This window comes from Leptodactylus fuscus, chromosome 2, assembly GCF_031893055.1.
Source record: "Leptodactylus fuscus isolate aLepFus1 chromosome 2, aLepFus1.hap2, whole genome shotgun sequence".
Lineage (NCBI taxonomy): Eukaryota > Metazoa > Chordata > Amphibia > Anura > Leptodactylidae > Leptodactylus > Leptodactylus fuscus.
In genome coordinates, this window is record NC_134266.1 from 192,953,932 (window position 1) to 192,978,689 (window position 24,758).

General features: G+C 42.2%; 1 protein-coding gene across 1 annotated transcript in view; it reads right to left on the bottom strand.

The window, feature by feature from the left end:
• Positions 1 to 24,758, bottom strand: part of GPC6 (glypican 6) — a 552,892-nt gene that overhangs the window by 305,622 nt on the left and 222,512 nt on the right. The window contains exon 3 of the mRNA XM_075265383.1: positions 7,677 to 8,068. Coding sequence (XP_075121484.1) covers positions 7,677 to 8,068 — 392 coding nt within the window. The remainder of the gene's footprint in view (positions 1 to 7,676; positions 8,069 to 24,758) is intronic.

Here is a 24,758-nt window from a genome sequence, read left to right on the forward strand (position 1 = left end):
TGACAGAAGAGTATGTGTCTTTGAATATGGTAACATATTTTTTTTCCAATAAAACATGTTTTAATTGTGCAGAAGTAGTAAAACCAACATAAACTATGCATAAAAACAGTAAAACATGATATTTGTGGTATTGCTGCAATTGTAGTTACCAACAGAATAAAGGTAAAATTCTATGTATGTTACATAGAACATAATGTTCAAAAATGTGAAACAATTGTAGTACATTTACTTGTTTTCTCATCCTTTCCTGATAACAGAGAGCTCTCAAAGCAAATAGGTTTCTGTAAATCTTTCACTTTGAATAGTGGACAAGAATAGTGATAAGTAGAGATGAGCGAGTACTGTTCGGATCAGCGATTCGAACAGCACGCACGCATTGAAATGAATGGATGCACCTGGTACTTCCGCTTTGACGCCGGCCAGCCGCTTAACCCCCCGCGTGCCGCTACATCAATTCATTTCAATGCGTGCATGCTGTTCGGATCGGCTGATCCGAACAGTACTCGCTCATCTCTAGTGATAAGCCAAATGCCTTTAAAGTAGTGGCATATCTTATATATACAGTATATAAATAATCTTTTTGTTACTGTTGCCTGTTCTTTATGCACAGCCACTGGACCAATCGGCACCAAATGTGGCCCATAGATAAACCAGGTGCTTGCAAAGGTTTTGCACTTGTTACAGCTCTCTAGGACCTACCCTTAACAACGTATTCACAAAAGCAAATATGGCCTCACTGGCATTCAACATCCGATGACCTGTATTAGCCAATAGAAGCTTAGAGGTCCTTCATTCTTAGCCTCACTTACACATACACACAATGTTAGATCAGATTACCATAACAACCTAGCCATTTTTTATTTGTACAAGGTTTCCATAACAACATAGAAACATATTCACAAAAGCAAAGATGGCATCACTGGCTTCCATATCAAGAGTCCACCTCCATGTCATATCAGAGGACCCTTTTTAGCCAATTGAAGCTTGCATATCCTTCATTCTTAGCCTCATTGACGTGGACACAATTGTAGAACAGTTTTCTATCATAACCACGCCATTTTTGCTTTAGACCAGGTTGTCTTCGTATCAGTAGCAAGCAAACACACACAAACTAAATAGAACCGTGCAAAGCTGAGTAATTCTGCTAGTTATACATAATATGGACAGCAATAAACATCAATGAATTTATTATAATGTTATACACAGACTATTGTTTGATTAAAATAGGGGTAAAAGCCAATTCATTGTGGCTTAGATATTCTTTAGTTGGTTGCACATCATATAAAACTGTTAGACAATATAACATTATTGGTCGAATGTTCAGAGTATGAGACTATAAGTCTAGGTATTACATAGTCTAACACTCTGGTTATCATACTGAGGTTTGTAAATGATAGGGTTTGTACAAAATCTGTAATGGAATTTGTTTATAACATTTGGTTTTGGCTTGGGATGTAAAAAGACATTTCTATCTGTAAGAGAATTGTGTATTTTAAATCATATCTAATCTTTTATTATTACAAAATAAAATAGCGTAAGGGGTAGTAAACTTTGCAATATAGTTTATTAAACAAAAATGCTTATTTCACCTATTATTTCCCTGTCCCCTTTCCCTGCACTGTTCACTACTTCTGAATACACTGTTGAAATCCACAATCCATCCTCGCATTAGGTGAAATATTACCCAGGTCTTACAGGAGATAAAACTATCACTTGACGCTTTAGTCACATGTCTTTATTAGAGATGAGCGAACAGTGTTCTATCGAACACATGTTCGATCGGATATCAGGGTGTTCGCCATGTTCGAATCGAATCGAACACCACGTGGTAAAGTGCGCCAAAATTCGATTCCCCTCCCACCTTCCCTGGCGCCTTTTTTGCACCAATAACAGCGCAGGGGAGGTGGGACAGGAACTACGACACCGAGGGCATTGAAAAAAATTGGAAAAAGTCATTGGCTGCCGAAATCAGGTGACCTCCATTTTAGACGAATAGTGGATTTCAAATCCGGGTCATATGAGAATGTGAACTTTGTGACTATGAGACAGGGATAGCTGTACAGGCAGGGATAGCTAGGGATAACCTTTATTTAGGGGGGAATGTTATTAAAAATAACTTTTTGGGGCTCTATCGGGTGTGTAATTGTGATTTTTGTGAGATAAACTTTTTCCCATAGGGATGCATTGGCCAGCGCTGATTGGCCGAATTCCGTACTCTGGCCAATCAGTGCTGGCCAATGCATTCTATTAGCTTGATGAAGCAGAGTGTGCACAAGGGTTCAAGCGCACCCTCGGCTCTGATGTAGCAGAGCCGAGGCTGCACAAGGGTTCAAGCGCACCCTCGGCTCTGATGTAGGAGAGCCGAGGGTGCACTTGAACCCTTGTGCACCCTCAGCTCTGCTACATCAGAGCCGAGGGTGCGCTTGAACCCTTGTGCACACTCTGCTTCATCAAGCTAATAGAATGCATTGGCCAGCGCTGATTGGCCAATGTATTCTATTAGCCTGATGAAGTAGAGCTGAATGTGTGTGCTAAGCACACACATTCAGCTCTACTTCATCGGGCTAATAGAATGCATTGGCCAGCGCTGATTGGCCAGAGTACGGAACTCGACCAATCAGCGCTGGCTCTGCTGGAGGAGGCGGAGTCTAAGATCGCTCCACACCAGTCTCCATTCAGGTCTGACCTTAGACTCCGCCTCCTCCGGCAGAGCCAGCGCTGATTGGCCGAAGGCTGGCCAATGCATTCCTATGCGAATGCAGACTTAGCAGTGCTGAGTCAGTTTTGCTCAACTACACATCTGATGCACACTCGGCACTGCTACATCAGATGTAGCAATCTGATGTAGCAGAGCCGAGGGTGCACTAGAACCCCTGTGCAAACTCAGTTCACGCTAATAGAATGCATTGGCCAGCGCTGATTGGCCAATGCATTCTATTAGCCCGATGAAGTAGAGCTGAATGTGTGTGCTAAGCACACACATTCAGCACTGCTTCATCACGCCAATACAATGCATTAGCCAGTGCTGATTGGCCAGAGTACGGAATTCGGCCAATCAGCGCTGGCTCTGCTGGAGGAGGCGGAGTCTAATGTCGGACCTGAATGGAGACTGGTGTGGAGCGATCTTAGACTCCGCCTCCTCCAGCAGAGCCAGCGCTGATTGGTCGAGTTCCGTACTCTGGCCAATCAGCGCTGGCCAATGCATTCTATTAGCCCGATGAAGTAGAGCTGAATGTGTGTGCTTAGCACACACATTCAGCTCTACTTCATCAGGCTAATAGAATACATTGGCCAATCAGCGCTGGCAAATGCATTCTATTAGCTTGATGAAGCAGAGTGTGCACAAGGGTTCAAGCGCACCCTCGGCTCTGATGTAGCAGAGCTGAGGGTGCACAAGGGTTCAAGTGCACCCTCGGCTCTCCTACATCAGAGCCGAGGGTGCGCTTGAACCCTTGTGCAGCCTCAGCTCTGCTACATCAGAGCCGAGGGTGCGCTTGAACCCTTGTGCACACTCTGCTTCATCAAGCTAATAGAATGCATTGGCCAGCGCTGATTGGCCAGAGTACGGAATTCGGCCAATCAGCGCTGGCTCTGCTGGAGGAGGCGGAGTCTAAGATCGCTCCACACCAGTCTCCATTCAGGTCCGACCTTAGACTCCGCCTCCTCCAGCAGAGCCAGCGCTGATTGGCCGAATTCCGTACTCTGGCCAATCAGCACTGGCTAATGCATTGTATTGGCGTGATGAAGCAGTGCTGAATGTGTGTGCTTAGCACACACATTCAGCTCTACTTCATCGGGCTAATAGAATGCATTGGCCAATCAGCGCTGGCCAATGCATTCTATTAGCGTGAACTGAGTTTGCACAGGGGTTCTAGTGCACCCTCGGCTCTGCTACATCAGATTGCTACATCTGATGTAGCAGTGCCGAGTGTGCATCAGATGTGTAGTTGAGCAAAACTGACTCAGCACTGCTAAGTCTGCATTCGCATAGGAATGCATTGGCCAGCCTTCGGCCAATCAGCGCTGGCTCTGCCGGAGGAGGCGGAGTCTAAGGTCGGACCTGAATGGAGACTGGTGTGGAGCGATCTTAGACTCCGCCTCCTCCAGCAGAGCCAGCGCTGATTGGCCGAATTCCGTACTCTGGCCAATCAGCGCTGGCCAATGCATTCTATTAGCTTGATGAAGCAGAGTGTGCACAAGGGTTCAAGCGCACCCTCGGCTCTGATGTAGCAGAGCCGAGGCTGCACAAGGGTTCAAGCGCACCCTCGGCTCTGATGTAGGAGAGCCGAGGGTGCACTTGAACCCTTGTGCACCCTCAGCTCTGCTACATCAGAGCCGAGGGTGCGCTTGAACCCTTGTGCACACTCTGCTTCATCAAGCTAATAGAATGCATTGGCCAGCGCTGATTGGCCAATGTATTCTATTAGCCTGATGAAGTAGAGCTGAATGTGTGTGCTAAGCACACACATTCAGCTCTACTTCATCGGGCTAATAGAATGCATTGGCCAATCAGCGCTGGCCAATGCATTCTATTAGCGTGAACTGAGTTTGCACAGGGGTTCTAGTGCACCCTCGGCTCTGCTACATCAGATTGCTACATCTGATGTAGCAGTGCCGAGTGTGCATCAGATGTGTAGTTGAGCAAAACTGACTCAGCACTGCTAAGTCTGCATTCGCATAGGAATGCATTGGCCAGCCTTCGGCCAATCAGCGCTGGCTCTGCCGGAGGAGGCGGAGTCTAAGGTCGGACCTGAATGGAGACTGGTGTGGAGCGATCTTAGACTCCGCCTCCTCCAGCAGAGCCAGCGCTGATTGGCCGAATTCCGTACTCTGGCCAATCAGCACTGGCTAATGCATTGTATTGGCGTGATGAAGCAGTGCTGAATGTGTGTGCTTAGCACACACATTCAGCTCTACTTCATCGGGCTAATAGAATGCATTGGCCAGCGCTGATTGGCCAGAGTACGGAATTCGGCCAATCAGCGCTGGCTCTGCTGGAGGAGGCGGAGTCTAAGATCGCTCCACACCAGTCTCCATTCAGGTCCGACCTTAGACTCCGCCTCCTCCAGCAGAGCCAGCGCTGATTGGCCGAATTCCGTACTCTGGCCAATCAGCACTGGCTAATGCATTGTATTTGCGTGATGAAGCAGTGCTGAATGTGTGTGCTTAGCACACACATTCAGCTCTACTTCATCGGGCTAATAGAATGCATTGGCCAGCGCTGATTGGCCGAATTCCGTACTCTGGCCAATCAGCACTGGCTAATGCATTGTATTGGCGTGATGAAGCAGTGCTGAATGAGTGTGCTTAGCACACACATTCAGCTCTACTTCATCGGGCTAATAGAATGCATTGGCCAATCAGCGCTGGCCAATGCATTCTATTAGCGTGAACTGAGTTTGCACAGGGGTTCTAGTGCACCCTCGGCTCTGCTACATCAGATTGCTACATCTGATGTAGCAGTGCCGAGTGTGCATCAGATGTGTAGTTGAGCAAAACTGACTCAGCACTGCTAAGTCTGCATTCGCATAGGAATGCATTGGCCAGCCTTCGGCCAATCAGCGCTGGCTCTGCCGGAGGAGGCGGAGTCTAAGGTCGGACCTGAATGGAGACTGGTGTGGAGCTATCTTAGACTCCGCCTCCTCCAGCAGAGCCAGCGCTGATTGGTCGAGTTCCGTACTCTGGCCAATCAGCACTGGCCAATGCATTTCTATGGGGAAAAGTTAGCTTGCGAAAATCGCAAACTGACAGGGATTTCCATGAAATAAAGTGACTTTTATGCCCCCAGACATGCTTCCCCTGCTGTCCCAGTGTCATTCCAGGGTGTTGGTATCATTTCCTGGGGTGTCATAGTGGACTTGGTGACCCTCCAGACACGAATTTGGGTTTCCCCCTTAACGAGTTTATGTTCCCCATAGACTATAATGGGGTTCGAAACCCATTCGAACACTCGAACAGTGAGCGGCTGTTCGAATCGAATTTCGAACCTCGAACATTTTAGTGTTCGCTCATCTCTAGTCTTTATCTCTCTGCTCTCTCCTCTTCCCTCACCTCTCTCAATAGACTTCAGTGGGCAAATCTGTAAACTGTGTACAAATTCTACAGAATATATCTGATTGTATTCAGAAAAAGAAATGCAGGGGAAGGGGAAAGGGGCATAGCAGGAGTAATAAGTATTTTTCTTTAGTAAAATATTAGAGTTCACCATTATCACATGGAATGTTGATTTAGGAAATTCCTCATAATTTAGATTCACATTTATTAAAAAAAGGTAACCAGTCTAGATGAGCAAACTGTCAAAATTAGATTCATTTCAGATTCTGAGGTGCAGATTCATTCAGAGGGCCATGGTCAGCTCTGCAGTCATGATCAGGAGACTATACTAAACCTGTAACTAGGGCTAAGGTATCAAATCCAATTACTGAAGAAATCAGCCAAAAAATAAAGTACTGTTAAAATGTATTTGAAAAGACATTATGGTGAAGCCCGACTGAACCCTGAATTTATGTGATCCACCTTTGCTTTTTCCATGCTTGCACCCTTTTATTAGGTTTGTCTGAACTGAACCACAAAAAGTTCACATTCAGTCCAATCTGAAGATGTTGCAAAGTTTGAGTCAAATCTAGTTTGTTAAGAACCGCTATGCTTATAAATGATGTTGTTTAAATTTCACAAAAGAAGTAAAAAAAAAAAGCTGGAAATTGGTTTCAAAACTAGAAATTTGGTGATATTTAACTTTTTATTTAATATCATACAATAACCAAGAGGTCATCTTTCTTCTGCATTGGAAAGAGAGCTGCTTGGTGTGAACAATGCAGTGGTCTATTAATGAATTAATATTGATGATATATTAATAATGATGAAATAAAAACTATAATTTTATAGTCATTGTAACTAAAGAAACCTCTATGTTTGCCTCTGTTAACATCCTTCTCACTCTATGTGGGGGCAGTATGCCCATGCTCCTTCTTTGTTTAGTTGTTTAGTTGTATAACCAATAACCTTCTTCTACCCTCCCTCCTAGAATTCTATTCCTATGTGACCCTCTTGTACATAAATATGCATCCTTCAGAAATTGTTTTAGATAAACCTGAAGAAGAAGCCGGGAGCTTCGAAACGTTGTAATCTGTCATCATTATTAGTTAGCCATTAAAAAAGGTATCAACTACTGAAGACTCTCAAGGTTTTTTTTTTTTTTTTTTATATATATTTCCTACCCACTGGCTAAGACGGTACAAAAACAAACATTTTCCTCATGCTCCTCCAGAAATATTTAAGGTTTTTTTATTAATTATATTCCTAAATAATCTCAATGGTAATTTTACTGATTTCTATTGTATAATAATTGTTTTAATCTTTTGCAAGTCCATAATCTTCTGTCCATTTGAGTTCACAGATTTTTTTGCCATGCAAAACCCTATGATCCCCCTCAACAGAGGAGAATAAATCTGTGAATGTATAATCTATCCTGGCGCTTTATACAGTGTACTTTTTCCGGATCATAAATAATAAGGCTTAATTTTTTGAGCCAATTCATGTTTTATTCTTTTTGCATCCACTCCTCTGTTTACACCAAAACTTCATGTATGATTCCTTCCTTATACTTTATAATTGGTAAACCAGGCAAAGACACAAAAAATCTCAATATCAAGCAAAAATATGTTTGGTTTTGTTACCTTGGATACTTTGTTAGCCACTTCTCGGCCTAAAGTTAGACCTTGGACAAATGTTCGAGCTGCAACAAAGGCTTTCGTAACTTGAGCTTTCAGTTTCCTTGGTACTTCTCCGAATGGCTTTAGTTGATCAATGTATTTGCTGACACATTCTAGATAGTCTTCTGAAAAATGATATTGAGGATTTATCAGCTGAAACATACGTTCTAACAGGCGAGCCCAGAAATCATTCAGCATTTCTTCCAAGTTGACATTTCCTCCAGTGTAGTAGAGTTTTAGCTCAGTAAATAAGTCCTGGAATATTTCTGAGTTCTGTGTGTAAAGCAAACCATACGTCCTTACAAATATTTCATGAAGAGATTTCTCTGCATTCTCCAGAAGGGATTTGAAAAATTCTAGAAAGACCAATAATAAATATTAGATCAAGTCATACAATTCTTAGAATAATTAAGATAATAATGAATAAGTAAAATGAATATTAAGGAATAAACGTATTTGCTGTATCAAGATTTACATGTATAATCTTACCATAGTAACAACTTACACCTCAACCCACAGCTATGACTGAGATATTACCTACTCATTACATAACACATTGTTTAAAATAGGCACATACATTAAAGAGACTGCAAGCTATTGTAAAAAATAGATCGTCACAAACCATTGCACAGATTTTGAATAAATGTTTATGCTAAGACCAAAAGATCTTAAAGGCGTTGTCCAGGCTAAATTTATTTATTTATTTATTTATTTAATTAAGTCGTGGGAGGTAAAAAAAGAAAAAAAAGAAACATACTCACTTGTCCGTGCTGGTTGGCTATTGAGGCCAATCAGCAGCTTCAGTGGCCTAAGACAGGAACCTGGGGACATCTTACATAGTGACATCCCGTGTCCTGTGCTGAGGCCGCTCATTGGCCTTGGTGCTCACATGCAGCGGGGACATTCACCAAAAGAAAACAACGGAGCTGTAGAACTGGACCACACTGGGAGACACTGGAGCACTGTGGACAGGTGAGTATGTTTCTTTACATCCACCAGCCGAATTAAAAAAATAAATAAAAAAAATTAGCCTGAACAACGAATTTAAGATCCTTTGTGCTTAGCATAAACATTGATTCAAAATCTGTGCAATGGTTTATGCCTATCCATTTTTTACAAAGATATTTCTGTGCCACCATCAGAAAAAAACAAAGTGCAACCTACAGTTGTTACATATCATGACAAAATGTTTTTGTTTATTTTTTTAAATGTAGATTGTGAGCCCCATATAGGGCACTCCCATTGAAGTGAATGGGAAGTGTTCGGGAGCCGTCCACAGCGCTCGCGTGTACGGCTGTGAATGAGTATTTTTACAAGCCCAGCGTAACTCCGTGTGCATGCAGCCTACAAATGTAATTGAAAAGACGTTATGGTGAAGCCCGACTGAACCCTGAATTTATATGATTCACCTCTGCTTTATCCATGCTTGCGCATGGTGATTACCCTTTTAGTAGGTTTGTGTTAACTGAACCACAAAAAGTTCACATTCTCAAAAGTCTACACACTAAGGGCTAGTTCACACTGGGCAATGAGGCAGATTTAGACAGCACATTTCGCCTCAAAATCTGCTTCCATACAATGGTGGTTTATGGAGACTGTTAGTTTGTTTTTTTTTGCTAGCAGTTTTTTTTTTTTTGCTAGCAGAAAAAAAGAAGCGACATGACCTTTCTTCAGGAGGATTCTGCCTGAGGGAAAGAATAGAAGTGAATGGGAGGTGAAAAAAGCCTAGCGTTTTTTTTTAGCAAAAAACAGCGACTGGAAACGCCTAGCGTTTTTGTTACAGTCCATTCACTTTAGGGGAGGGGAAAACCGCCTGGCATTTTCTGAAGCAGTTTTTACCAAAAACTTCCAGAAAACGCTCCAAAAAAACGCCTCAAGGTCAAAAAACCGCTTCCTAATTAGGAAGCGTTTTTTTTCAGGACCAAAATAGGCCAGGAGGTTTTTACGTGTGAACTAGCCCTTAGACTAGACAGTCTAAAGATGCACCAGATTAATCTAGCATCAGCTACTGTAAAAGAAATAACACACAGGACAGAATTTCCTGTAACTTTCCTGATCTGCAGATCACTGTGCTGTAGCTGAGCATTAAACATGCCCTCTCCATAGGTCTCAGGGCGTCTGACTCAGTTGACATTCCATGACATTATTGGCTTTTAACTGATTCTAAATTACAACTTGTATTATAGTTCAAAACTGTATTCAAAATTCTAATGGCTGTTATTGAAAGTTGACTTCACTAAGCTCATATAATATTATGGGATGCACATCAGCATATTGTTTTATGGGAAGGCTACTGTTTCCAGAATGCAGGTTACCAAGCACCTCGTAGACTTTGAGACAGGAAGGGACTTTGGAACAATTTTGAATACAGCTCAGTACAAAGCAGCACAAGATAAGCCATGCAATATATTTACAAAGCTATTTCTTTTTTTAATGTCACTCTATCTTATAAAAATGAATTCTTGTCTGTCTGTCCGTCTGTCTGTTTGTCTGTCTGTTCTTTATGCGTGACCAAACGACTGGACCAATCTTCACTAAATTTGGTACAGAAATACCAGGTATCCGGGAAGGTTTAAGATGAGACTCCAACTCACTCGGAAATACCGTTGCTGAGATACAGCATTCCAAACACAGTGCCCCCCCCCTCCCCTAGCCAATACAAACCTGCAAGTCTTTCACTCATATTCCATCTGCAATACATATGGTCACTCCACATGTACAATACAACACTGATATCCAAACTGAGATACACGGAGGATTAGATACACAAATCAGCACACAGTATCACACGCCAGAGGATTAGATACACGCGTCTGCACACAGTTCCACACACTGAAGGATTAGATACGTGCGTCTGCACACAGTTCCACATGCCAAAGGATTAGATACATGTGCCTGCACACAGTACCACACGACCGAGGATTCAATATGTGTGTCTGCACACAGTTCCACACATTGAAGGATTAGATACCTGTATCTGTACAAAGTACCACACGGGGGAGGATTAGACACGTACTTCTTCACACAATACCACACAGGGGAGGATTGGATACGCACATCTGCACACAGTACCACACACCAGAGGATTGCATACGCACATCTGCACACAGTTCCACATGCCAGAAGATTAGAAACACACATCTGCACACAGTACCACATGATGTAGTATTAGATACGTGAGTCTGCACACAGTACCACACGCTGGGGGATTGGATACATACGTCTGTACACAGTACCACATGCCAGAGGATTAGGTATGCGCATCTGCATAGAGTTCCACACACCAGAGGATTAGATACGCACATCTGTACACATTTCCACATGCCAGAGGATTAGATACGCACATCTGCACAAATTAACACCCGCTGGGGGATTGGATACATGCGTCTTCACACAATACCACACACCAAAGAATTAGATACACACCACTGCACACAATACCACACGGGGGAGTATTAGATACATGCCTCTGCACACAGTAATAAACGCCAGAGGATTAGATACGTGCCTCTCCACACAATACCACATGCTGGAGGATTAGATACATGCCAATGCAAACAATACCACATAGGTGAGGATTAGATACCTGCATCTTCACAGAGTACCACACGGGGCAGGATTAGATACATGCCCCTGCACATAATACCACACGCTGGAGAATTACATACGCATCTCAGCACACAGTACCACATGCCAGAGGATTAGATACGCACGTCTGCACATTGTTTCACTTGCCGGAGGATTAGATAAGCGCCTCTTCACACAATACTACATGGGGGAAGATTAGATATGTGCATCTGCACACAGTAGCACACCAACAAGGATTAGATACTTGCGTCTACACACAGTACTACACGATGAAGGATTAGATATGCACATCTTCAGACAGTACCACATGCCAGAGGATTAGATATGTGTGTTTACATACAGTACTACATAGCAGAGGATTAGATACGCACATTTGCACACAGTTCCACACAGGGAGGATTAGATACGTGCCTCTGCACACAGTACCATACGCTGGAGGATTAGATACACGGCTCTGCACAGAGTACCACACATTAGAGTTTTACTCCAGGTTTCCATAGCAACCCAGCCATTTTTCTTCACTGCTGTGTGTCAGCTTTAAAGAAGCAGGGCACTGTGGATGACCCTGTTACACAAGGTCACATACACACAGCTTTACTCCAGGTATCCATAACAATTGATCACAGGTTTTTTACTGATATCCAAAATGAGATACACATGATCATGTGACACTTATGGATGCACACAAATGACATACAAAATACACCAGTGCAAAATTGGACAATTCTTATGGGGCCACTACACACACAAAAAAATGTAATATACCCGTGCGAAGCCGGGTCCTCCTGCTAGTAAATTATATAATGCAAAATGGTGTGAGAAAGACTGAAATATTGCATTGAGGTATATAGTGGAAAAAGATAGTTTGCATTGATGTAATTTAAAACAATAAGACTTAGAACAGATAAGAAAGTTTGATTCTATATTTAAATTGAGAATTTTAGAAAATGCTTATACTTTATAACTAACAAACTTAGATTTTCATTTTTCTACAGGTGCAGCAAACAACATCACAGACAGATCACATTAGTTTAATTCATCTGTGATCCTTTTGCTCAGAGCTGACTTTTTCATTTGAATTGTTGGGTGGTTCCCATATTCATTTGAAATGCAAGCATAGATCAGTAATTGAAATGAAGAGCCAACAATGTCCTGCATCCACTACTTCCTTCTTCTCCCTTCTTGGAGTTTACAAGCAGTAGTGCAGTGCTTGAAATACTGCTGTATGTAGATTGCAAGTCTCCCTAGAGTCCTTGGCCTAGCAGTGCTTTTTATTTTCAATAAAATGGACAATTAGGGATGTCGGGGTATTTCAATAATATGTTCTTCTCATGTGATTTTTTTCCCCAATACTTTTTCCAATTACTACCCTGTAACCACTGCCACCAGGACTACTGGGAAGAACTAGGCACAATAAAGTATTTAGTCTATGAACGCTGCTGCATATAAAAGTCTCACAAAGCATCGCAAAAGTTTGCCGCAAGACGTGAGATACGAGATAAATTACTTTTCTTAGTCACTCTTTTGCTGTGCCTCTTCAGTGCCTGTTCTGAGCAGTGAGGAGTGATAATAATGCCAGGGATATTTACCTCTCTCCAATGCTCCTTTGCTGTGCCTCTCTGGCGTCTGTCAGTATTACCCAGCAAATCAGGAGTGCACACTGATACTTCTAATCAGAATCACAGACCATTTTCGACACTGTTGCTTATCTTACTACAGGAGTATAGGAGATATTGTGTGCATTACAATAAAAATAGCATGCATGCTTCAAAAACAGTGATCTTATACAAACTAATCCCTGAGAAGTGAAAAGTAGGTGACTGCTTACTCTAGTTTAAATCTATCAATTTTAGATAATGAGACATTTTTAATGATTAATTAACAGAAGTTAATTTTTATTTTCCAATGCCCTTTTTCCTATTCCTTTTATATACAATCCAGTACCTTATCATCTAAAGTGATGGAGGTCCTTCCCACACTAGTAATGCTAACCTGAAGCTGTTTTATTTTATCTGTCTTGTTATTAAAAAAAACTGGGGAACCCAATGTCATTATTTTAAAATAAATAATTTAAACAAATAATGTGGGGTCATGACATAATATCCTAAAAGACACTCCATTATAATCTTAAGTGGCTGCTCTTTGATACATTGAAAAAAACAGCTCTAGAGACCTACAAGTGCTCCTACAAGTAGATCACACTTATGAAGAAAGTAAAGTGTGACTTGTTATATGTGGTTATTTGCTTTCTCACCTCATTTTGCTGCATTTGCTTCTAAATAGTTTATAGGCATTCTGTTTGGAATATCATCCATTAAGGTAAACTTTAATATCAACAGTTTTTCAAAATTATGTTCACCATCCAGATTTTCTTTTTCACTGCTTCCTGGTCAATTACAAACACCTTCCAAAAACTCTTTGCCTTAAGCACATGTACTCGCTACAATCCACACTGGACTTTTTGTCAGAACATCCGTCAATATGTAGAGCAACCATAAAATGAAGAGTTATGAATCCTACGTCACTACATCAGCAACAATTAAAAAGATATGGCAGATGCCGATAAGATGATTATAAGGTTGGATTATACAGAAAGAAAAGGAACAATCACTCATCGGGCCCCCTTTCAGCCTCAGACCCCATTCTATAACCCCATTTGCCCATATTATAATCTGTGCTGGTCCTTTCACGTCTTGCCATATACGATGTTTAATAAGTTCCTGTTTTACACTGACATGTAAAATACACTGGAATGCAGAAGTATTGAAGAGTGTTATAAAAGAAATAAGGGTGTTCAAGTCCACGAGTGGAACAAAAAAAAATAGAAAAAACAGTTAAAAATAAAGAAATAATAAAAAATTGTATTTACTCATACCAAGTCCTTTATTAATTGAAAATGGATACAAACCTAGTATTGCCATAGCTGTAGCATCAGCACGAACAATAAAAGTTGCTACTTTTTGGTTACATGACCTCCCAACAAGTCACCTTGTGATCAAAAAAATCATATTAAACATGAAATAGTACAAATGTGTTACACTAAAATCAAAATATTATAAATCATGTGATAAGCCATTTAGTGTCACTCTCAGAATGAGGTTAAAAAACCTCTTTAAGCTTTTTAAAGTAAAAATCATCTTCTGTGGCACTGTTAACATTCTACTTTTCCATTCTCAATATTTTGGTTATGAAAGGAATATTGAGAATAATCAACCAAAATACATAACCAATGTTGACAATTATAGCCTTTTTTTTACCATTTTATAAGTTGCTTCTACAATAAACAAGTCTAAGGCCTGGTCCACATCTACGTTCGGGATTCCATTTAGGGAGTCCGCTTGGAGACCCCCGAACAGAATACTGAAAGCATTGACAAGTGGTGAGCAATGAAAGCACACAGACCCCACAGACTATAAATGGGATCCGTGTGTTTTCCGCTCAGTGTCCACATGAGTCATGTGGAGAGGATAGTAGTTCATGAAGCACTTTACTCTCTGCTTGACTCATGCAGAAAACACACTGACCCCTTTATAGTATATGGGGTCTGTGTGCTTTCATAAGTTTACTGCTTGTTAATGCGATTGGTATTCCATTTGGGGGTCCCCAAGCGGACTCCCCGAATGGAATACCGAATGCAGATGTGAACTGGGCCTTACACAGGACACCCAAAGGGGCTTTGTGTAACACACATGAAGTCACTCTGGCTTCAAAATATGGCACTGTAATGAAAGGTGTGATACCATAGAGTTAGTTTCCTAAGTCCTTGGGCTAGAGTAATTGCACTTAATTTGTTGACATACTGCTGATTTGTTGAAAATTTGTTTGTAAAAATCTCTGCAATTCCTGTTCAAATTATCTATATAAGATCTACATAAATTGATGCAAATGCTGTAGAAAATACACTAATTTGGATGTTCAGGGTTGTCACTTGCAGACATTACTACAACAATTATTATTATTTATTTATATAGCACCATTAATTCTATGGTGCTTTATATTTGAGGGTTTACATACAGCACATAAGATGTACAAACAAATATAATACTAACAATGACCGACTGGCACAGTGGGATAGAGGGCCCTGCCCACAAAGGCTTATAATCTATGAGGGATAGAGGCAGTAAGTGAGGGTAGAGACTGTTCAGATGGTGATGTGGTGATAGTGTTATTGGAGGTTGTAGGCCTTCCTGAATAGATGAGTCTTCAGGGCCTTCTTGAAGCCTGTGATTGTGGGGGTCAGTCTTATGTGTCTTGGTAAGGAGTTCCAGAGTATGGGGGATGCACAGGAGAAATCTTGGAGAAGGAGCAAATGAAAGTAGAGCGGAGTAGGAGGTCTTTGGAGGATCTGAGGTTATGTGTGGGCAGGTAGCGGGAAATTAGGTCAGAGATATATGGAGGGAACAGGTTGTGGATGACTTTGTATGTTAGCCTTAGTAACTTGAACTCAATTTGCTGGGCAACGGGTAGCCAGTGAAGGCATTGGCAGAGAGGTGCAGCTAATGAAGAACAGGGAGAGAAGCATAGTGTAAGGTGGACTGGAGGGGGGCGAGAGTATTCATTAGGAGGCCATGGAGAAGGGTGTTACAGTATCTAAGCGGGAGATTATGAGGCCATGGACGAGCATCTATCACATGCAGGTTAATTCCAGAAAAGCTACTGCAACATGCAGAAAGTTACAAAAATGAGTATAAAACTAAAGTGAGTATTTGTGCAGTTCAATTACTTGTGAATTACCATAACTTTTTATGTTGCAGGTGCACAAATCTAGGAATGTTCCTTTTATTTTAAGAAATAAAAAAAAAACAAGAATTTACCTAGGATATTGCTTTTGCTGCATTTATCTTCCAGACCTGCTTTATATAATTTATGTGACACTAAAACATTATTTGAAAGAGTATTGATTTCTCTTTAAGGTCACTGGAATTAGAAATTGATCCAACACTGTCTTCTTGAGATATTGAAAAATACATTTATCTCCCATTTCAGTCTAAGGTATAATAAATGTATTCTGTCTTAACAAATCAGTATTCTTTTGAATATTTACTGTAAATGTGTATAGGTAATAGAGATCATGACTTGGAATTGTGTAGAAAGAGTTAAATAAGGCTTAAGGAAAACTCCTGGATTTGTTGGGGGCAATCTTCATAATGAGATAAAATTCTAAAGGTCGCTTCATTTATTGATAAAAAGTATCTCAACATTAACTTGCACTGTGTGAAAAATTGTTGCCCTGTGAGTTACTCAGTCTAACAATTAAAAGAGTTCTCTGGAAAAAGCAAAAATAAAAAAACATTATTTTCTAAATATACAGTTTTACATATCTTTAATAAACAACAGGTGCATTTTTTGTCTAGGGCCATTATCGCTATTGTAAATGAAAATGGTGGCCATTCCTTGTCAGCCTCACAGGATTTTGAAGGCATGGACCATGACTGCAACATCTGCATCGCATTGTGGAACAGCCAAGGAGAATTTTTCCTTGCAGTTCTATGACATTGCCAGGTGCTTACACTGCACCGCCCAACACACCAGCCCATCCAAGCACACAATAATTTCACTAGAAAGGTCCAGGAAAAAAACGACTGGGCTCACTGGCCAATTGTAAAATATTGTCTTGCACTTGAAGCTCATGAAATGAGAAATACACTAATGTGAGTAACAGCCTACGATTTGGGTAAAAACAAAAATGAAGTTTAAATGCACACATAAATAATACAAAAAATTAAATGCATGGGAAGAAAAAACTTGAAAGAGAAAGTGAAGGAGAGTGGGAGAACGAGTGTGGTTGAAGTTTCCTCCCTCTATCAGAAGCCAACTTCTTTATAAAGGTTGAAATGTGCTATCTTTACCACCATGGGCAGGTTGGCATTGTATTTTATCGGGAATTTTCTGTGGACTTTACACAGTAGCAGAAAAAACGATGTTCACTGGCAACTCTCCGTGAATAAATTTTAACTTTTAATTATAACATCATAAAATGACAAAAAACTTTGATGTAAACATGAAAAATAAACAAAACAAAAACCCCTAAAAAACGCATTTGCAAAATAATATCACTCTATATGGTATATATACTTCATTACACTCGTGGAATAGAGTGTGCCGTGCACCCCGAATTACATGCATTCAAGCCAAACTACAATGGAACCACGGGTGAGCTGATATCTCTTTTTTTCATGTTTAGACTTTACACAGTGACCGGACAAAAACAGTGCATGATACCAAAACACTGACAGAGCGGCAGCAGTAGCAATGACCAGTATGGAAACAGAAGGGTAAGTAAATAAATAAAATATACCTTTAACACTTTTAAAGACATTGCTGCATTCAACTTACTTATTCTGGTCCTATTGTCCAGTTTGGACCAGCCAACAATGTGGGGCCACTTTAAGTTCCTAATCTGCCCCTGTTTACAACCCTGTCTACCTCATATGGACAAGGGTACGCATGATCTACCCTGGACAGATCCTTACATGAGCCTACATCCAAACTGAGCTACTATGATGATGTCTTCTTATAATTTTAGAACCTCTCAGCATCTTATACCATTATTAGATCAGTCAAGAGTGCTACAAATATTTATCACATGATGTTTCTACTCATATTCCCTTTTGTACACAGCTCAGATCTCATACTTCTATTTTACAACTTGCAGGTTTCTATGGGCTATTTACTTGAGGTAACTATTGGTTGCATTAGGACTTCACAGCAGTTCACAAGCTTCACAGTAGTTTCACAGAATACAGGTAACAGTCCCTTCAGACAGCTATGGAGTCGCAGTGCTGCAGCAACACAGTATTGTTACAGTTCACACAGGGGCTGAGCTCAGCTGTTATGATTAGAGATGAGCGAACACTGTTCGGAGCAGCCGATCCGAACAGCACGCTCCCATAGAAATGAATGGAAGCACCTGTGACGCTGACTTTGCCGGCGGCCGGCTGGCATCACAGGTGCTTCCATTCATTTCTATAGGAGCATGCTGTTCGGATCTGCTGATCCGAACAGTGTTCGCTCATCTTTAGTTATGAATCCTGCCACTTCAGGCTACTCCCTGTTGCTAACTCTATTGGCTTTTGGGAAATCCCAGGTTAGGCTAAAGCCCCATGTAATGAGCTCAGCGCTTTGCACAGATAGTTTGCAGAGTTTTTCCCTACAAACTTTCTGCTGCCATTATACCTCTATCGAAACCACCAATGCTTCCGTAGGTACAATTGACATGCTGCGATTTGCAAAACTGCAAGGGGTTATAAAATCACAGCATTTCCATTTTTTGTATTGAGTGGATGGGACTTGAATGACTGCCAGAAATGTTAGATGTAAGCATCATTTTAATACATAATAAAAAAAAAAAAATCAATGCAATGTAGACCTCAAAGTTAAAAGGTGATATAGTTACGTAATTAGTGTTGTTGTATAAAGATATATGTCCATTAAGGTATCAAGAGATGAGGATGAAGGGAGCTTTAGAATTTATGACATATAGAGTGATATTACCACTGTACCACAAGTTCATACCTATTGTAATATAGGACAATAACATACTAATCTTACAAAATTAAAGGGATTATCCAGTTTTTAGAAACTATGAGCCAAATAACAGGACGCATAAATACAAAACACTTCCTAATATATATCCTGCTTAAATGCAGCACCATTTAATTTATTTTCAAGTCATTAACCTCCGATTGCTGCTCCGTTTACAAGCTCACTACCCCCTCTCTTCAAGCATTTCAGACAGCAAATAAAATATCACAGCAGTATGTGACATCAGATGTAGAAGTGACTTATTACCTGTGATGTCATTGCAGAGCAGAAGGCAAGAATGGATAAGGGAGGGGTACACAGAGAGTAAGAGCTGGCAGATGGATCATGGGAAACATAGTTTCCCACACAGCAGAGCATAGATGTGAAGGAGAGCTATGTTCTTTTGATGTGCAAATTTAGATTGTTGGTTTTTGGATACCATGATTGCGGAAACCCTAAAATTGCCCATTCAAAATAAGGTCAATTCTTGGGGACTTCAAATTTAATGGCACCTCTAGGGCTCTACAAAAATATAGCATCCAGAAAGTCCCTCTAAATCTATACTCCATTTGGTGCATTGCCATGTTTCTAAGCATAAATTTACATCCTCCTGTGGGGTATCTGTGCTCAGGAGAGATTGTATAACAAACTTTGATATGCGTTTTCTCCTTTAACCCTTTGTGAATGTGTTAATTTTAGAGATAAATGAATGTATTAAAAAAAAAAAAATGAAGTGTCTATATTTCACCTCCATATTGTTTTAATTCCTGTGAAATGCTTAAAGGGTTAACAAACTTCCAAAATTCTGTTTTGACCTATTTGAGGGGAGCAGTTTTTAAAAATGGGGTGATTTATGTGGGTTTCTAATATATAGACCTTTATAATTCCCTTCAGAACTGAATTGGTCCCTAAAAAATTAATTTATAAATCTGGAAAATCACTGGTACACTTGTAATCCTTCTAATGTCTAAAATAATTACAGCACAATTAAAAGATGATGCCAGCATAAAGCAGAGATATGGTAGATAATATGTCATAGTGTATTTCACTGGTGTGATTATCTGACTGAAAAGCAAAACATTTCACATTTTGAAAATAGCAATTTTCCCCAATTTCCATCAATATCTTTTTTTTTTCTTCATAAATCAATGCAAATGTATTGATCAATGTTTACCACTAACATGAAGTACAATGTGTCACAAAAAAACACAATCTCAAAAGCATAAGCATCTCAAAGTTATTGCCATAAAGTGACACATGTCAGTTTTGAAAAGTAAGGCCTGGTCCTGAAGCATGGACCCATCTAGCACAAACATAGCCACTGCAGAAACACCATGGCCAAAATGCCAGCGTCTTACAGTATCTGCAAACAGGATAGGATACTGACTTATCCTATCTGCACATTGCAGAAAAAAATCTGTAGCGATTTTAAAAGCCTATGCGTTTTAGTAAATCACAACACATCAATTATACCTGCGGAAAATGTTGGTGTTTTCCGTATAGGTATAATAAAAGCAGAAAGTCAGTAGAAAAAAACTCTGGACTTTGTGCGACAAGCGCTGCAGGAAAAACCGCAATGTGTTTCCACTGTAGTTTTAATTTTCTGCAGCACTTTTTTGGCTATGTCTTGCTAAGTGGGGCCTTAGCCTTAAAGGGGTATTTCCATGTACATAATCATATCTATACTTGTAGATAATTAAAGGGGCTCTATCAGCAAAATCATACTGATAGAGCCCCACATATGTGTGCATAGCCTTTAAAAAGGCTATTCAGGCACCGGTAAAGTTATATTAAACTACCCCCCCCCCCATTTTAAAATAATAACCTAAAAAAGAATGTGCTCTACTTACGGATTGTGCACGCTGGGCGGGCATTCAGGGTGTGTCTTCATCTTCTTCCACGCCTCTTCTTCCTCCGATGTCTTCGGGTCCCGTCCTCCTCCGGCGCTTGCTCGCGGACACTGATAAAAAAAAATAGCTTGGGCGCATGCGCAGTAGCACGCGGCTTCTACTACAGCTACTGCGCATGCGCCCAGGCTATCACTGTCCGTTTGCGAGCGCTGGAGGAAGACGGGACCGGAGGACATCGGAGGAAGAAGAGGCGGGGAAGAAGATGAAGACACACCCTGAATGCCCACCCAGGGTGCACGATCCGTAAGTAGAGCACATTCTTTTTTAGGTTATTATTTTAAAACGGGGGGGGGGGGTGTTTGTTTAATATAACTTTACCGGTGCCTGAATAGCCTTTGATTTTGCTGATAGAGCCCCTTTAAAAGTTAAACATTTTTGCAAATATAAGTAATTAAAAATTCTGCAGAGTTTTAAAGATTTTCTCTAACTTTCTTAGTGGTGATAGTCTTTTATCTTGATCAGTTGCCATGGATATGACCACTAATGCACAAACTTTCTATGGTATGGGACTTGTCAGGAACCCAGATATGATTTTCTTATTGTAGCTGGGACACTACATGTATCAGAAGTAGAGATGAGCGAACAGTGTTCTATCGAACACATGTTCGATCGGATATCAGGGTGTTCGCCATGTTCGAATCGAATCGAACACCACGTGGTAAAGTGCGCCAAAATTCGATTCCCCTCCCACCTTCCCTGGCGCCTTTTTTGCACCAATAACAGCGCAGGGGAGGTGGGACAGGAACTACGACACTGGGGGCATTGAAAAAAATTGGAAAAAGTCATTGGCTGCCGAAATCAGGTGACCTCCATTTTAGACGAATAGTGGATTTCAAATCCGGGTCATATGAGAATGTGAACTTTGTGACTATGAGACAGGGATAGCTGTACAGGCAGGGATAGCTAGGGATAACCTTTATTTAGGGGGGAATGTTATTAAAAATAACTTTTTGGGGCTCTATCGGGTGTGTAATTGTGATTTTTGTGAGATAAACTTTTTCCCATAGGGATGCATTGGCCAGCGCTGATTGGCCGAATTCCGTACTCTGGCCAATCAGTGCTGGCCAATGCATTCTATTAGCTTGATGAAGCAGAGTGTGCACAAGGGTTCAAGCGCACCCTCGGCTCTGATGTAGCAGAGCCAAGGCTGCACAAGGGTTCAAGCGCACCCTCGGCTCTGATGTAGGAGAGCCGAGGGTGCACTTGAACCCTTGTGCACCCTCAGCTCTGCTACATCAGAGCCGAGGGTGCGCTTGAACCCTTGTGCACACTCTGCTTCATCAAGCTAATAGAATGCATTGGCCAGCGCTGATTGGCCAATGTATTCTATTAGCCTGATGAAGTAGAGCTGAATGTGTGTGCTAAGCACACACATTCAGCTCTACTTCATCGGGCTAATAGAATGCATTGGCCAGCGCTGATTGGCCAGAGTACGGAACTCGACCAATCAGCGCTGGCTCTGCTGGAGGAGGCGGAGTCTAAGATCGCTCCACACCAGTCTCCATTCAGGTCCGACCTTAGACTCCGCCTCCTCCGGCAGAGCCAGCGCTGATTGGCCGAAGGCTGGCCAATGCATTCCTATGCGAATGCAGAGACTTAGCAGTGCTGAGTCAGTTTTGCTCAACTACACATCTGATGCACACTCGGCACTGCTACATCAGATGTAGCAATCTGATGTAGCAGAGCCGAGGGTGCACTAGAACCCCTGTGCAAACTCAGTTCACGCTAATAGAATGCATTGGCCAGCGCTGATTGGCCAATGCATTCTATTAGCCCGATGAAGTAGAGCTGAATGTGTGTGCTAAGCACACACATTCAGCACTGCTTCATCAAGCCAATACAATGCATTAGCCAGTGCTGATTGGCCAGAGTACGGAATTCGGCCAATCAGCGCTGGCTCTGCTGGAGGAGGCGGAGTCTAAGGTCGGACCTGAATGGAGACTGGTGTGGAGCGATCTTAGACTCCGCCTCCTCCAGCAGAGCCAGCGCTGATTGGTCGAGTTCCGTACTCTGGCCAATCAGCGCTGGCCAATGCATTCTATTAGCCCGATGAAGTAGAGCTGAATGTGTGTGCTTAGCACACACATTCAGCTCTACTTCATCAGGCTAATAGAATACATTGGCCAATCAGCGCTGGCCAATGCATTCTATTAGCTTGATGAAGCAGAGTGTGCACAAGGGTTCAAGCGCACCCTCGGCTCTGATGTAGCAGAGCTGAGGGTGCACAAGGGTTCAAGTGCACCCTCGGCTCTCCTACATCAGAGCCGAGGGTGCGCTTGAACCCTTGTGCACACTCTGCTTCATCAAGCTAATAGAATGCATTGGCCAGCACTGATTGGCCAGAGTACGGAATTCGGCCAATCAGCGCTGGCCAATGCATTCTATTAGCCCGATGAAGTAGAGCTGAATGTGTGTGCTAAGCACACACATTCAGCACTGCTTCATCACGCCAATACAATGCATTAGCCAGTGCTGATTGGCCAGAGTACGGAATTCGGCCAATCAGCGCTGGCTCTGCTGGAGGAGGCGGAGTCTAAGATCGCTCCACACCAGTCTCCATTCAGGTCCGACCTTAGACTCCGCCTCCTCCAGCAGAGCCAGCGCTGATTGGTCGAGTTCCGTACTCTGGCCAATCAGCGCTGGCCAATGCATTCTATTAGCCCGATGAAGTAGAGCTGAATGTGTGTGCTTAGCACACACATTCAGCTCTACTTCATCGGGCTAATAGAATGCATTGGCCAGCGCTGATTGGCCGAATTCCGTACTCTGGCCAATCAGCACTGGCTAATGCATTGTATTGGCTTGATGAAGCAGTGCTGAATGTGTGTGCTTAGCACACACATTCAGCTCTACTTCATCGGGCTAATAGAATGCATTGGCCAATCAGCGCTGGCCAATGCATTCTATTAGCGTGAACTGAGTTTGCACAGGGGTTCTAGTGCACCCTCGGCTCTGCTACATCAGATTGCTACATCTGATGTAGCAGTGCCGAGTGTGCATCAGATGTGTAGTTGAGCAAAACTGACTCAGCACTGCTAAGTCTGCATTCGCATAGGAATGCATTGGCCAGCCTTCGGCCAATCAGCGCTGGCTCTGCCGGAGGAGGCGGAGTCTAAGGTCGGACCTGAATGGAGACTGGTGTGGAGCGACCTTAGACTCCGCCTCCTCCAGCAGAGCCAGCGCTGATTGGCCGAATTCCGTACTCTGGCCAATCAGCACTGGCTAATGCATTGTATTGGCTTGATGAAGCAGTGCTGAATGTGTGTGCTTAGCACACACATTCAGCTCTACTTCATCGGGCTAATAGAATGCATTGGCCAGCGCTGATTGGCCGAATTCCGTACTCTGGCCAATCAGCACTGGCTAATGCATTGTATTGGCTTGATGAAGCAGTGCTGAATGTGTGTGCTTAGCACACACATTCAGCTCTACTTCATCGGGCTAATAGAATGCATTGGCCAATCAGCGCTGGCCAATGCATTCTATTAGCGTGAACTGAGTTTGCACAGGGGTTCTAGTGCACCCTCGGCTCTGCTACATCAGATTGCTACATCTGATGTAGCAGTGCCGAGTGTGCATCAGATGTGTAGTTGAGCAAAACTGACTCAGCACTGCTAAGTCTGCATTCGCATAGGAATGCATTGGCCAGCCTTCGGCCAATCAGCGCTGGCTCTGCCGGAGGAGGCGGAGTCTAAGGTCGGACCTGAATGGAGACTGGTGTGGAGCTATCTTAGACTCCGCCTCCTCCAGCAGAGCCAGCGCTGATTGGTCGAGTTCCGTACTCTGGCCAATCAGCACTGGCCAATGCATTTCTATGGGGAAAAGTTAGCTTGCGAAAATCGCAAACTGACAGGGATTTCCATGAAATAAAGTGACTTTTATGCCCCCAGACATGCTTCCCCTGCTGTCCCAGTGTCATTCCAGGGTGTTGGTATCATTTCCTGGGGTGTCATAGTGGACTTGGTGACCCTCCAGACACGAATTTGGGTTTCCCCCTTAACGAGTTTATGTTCCCCATAGACTA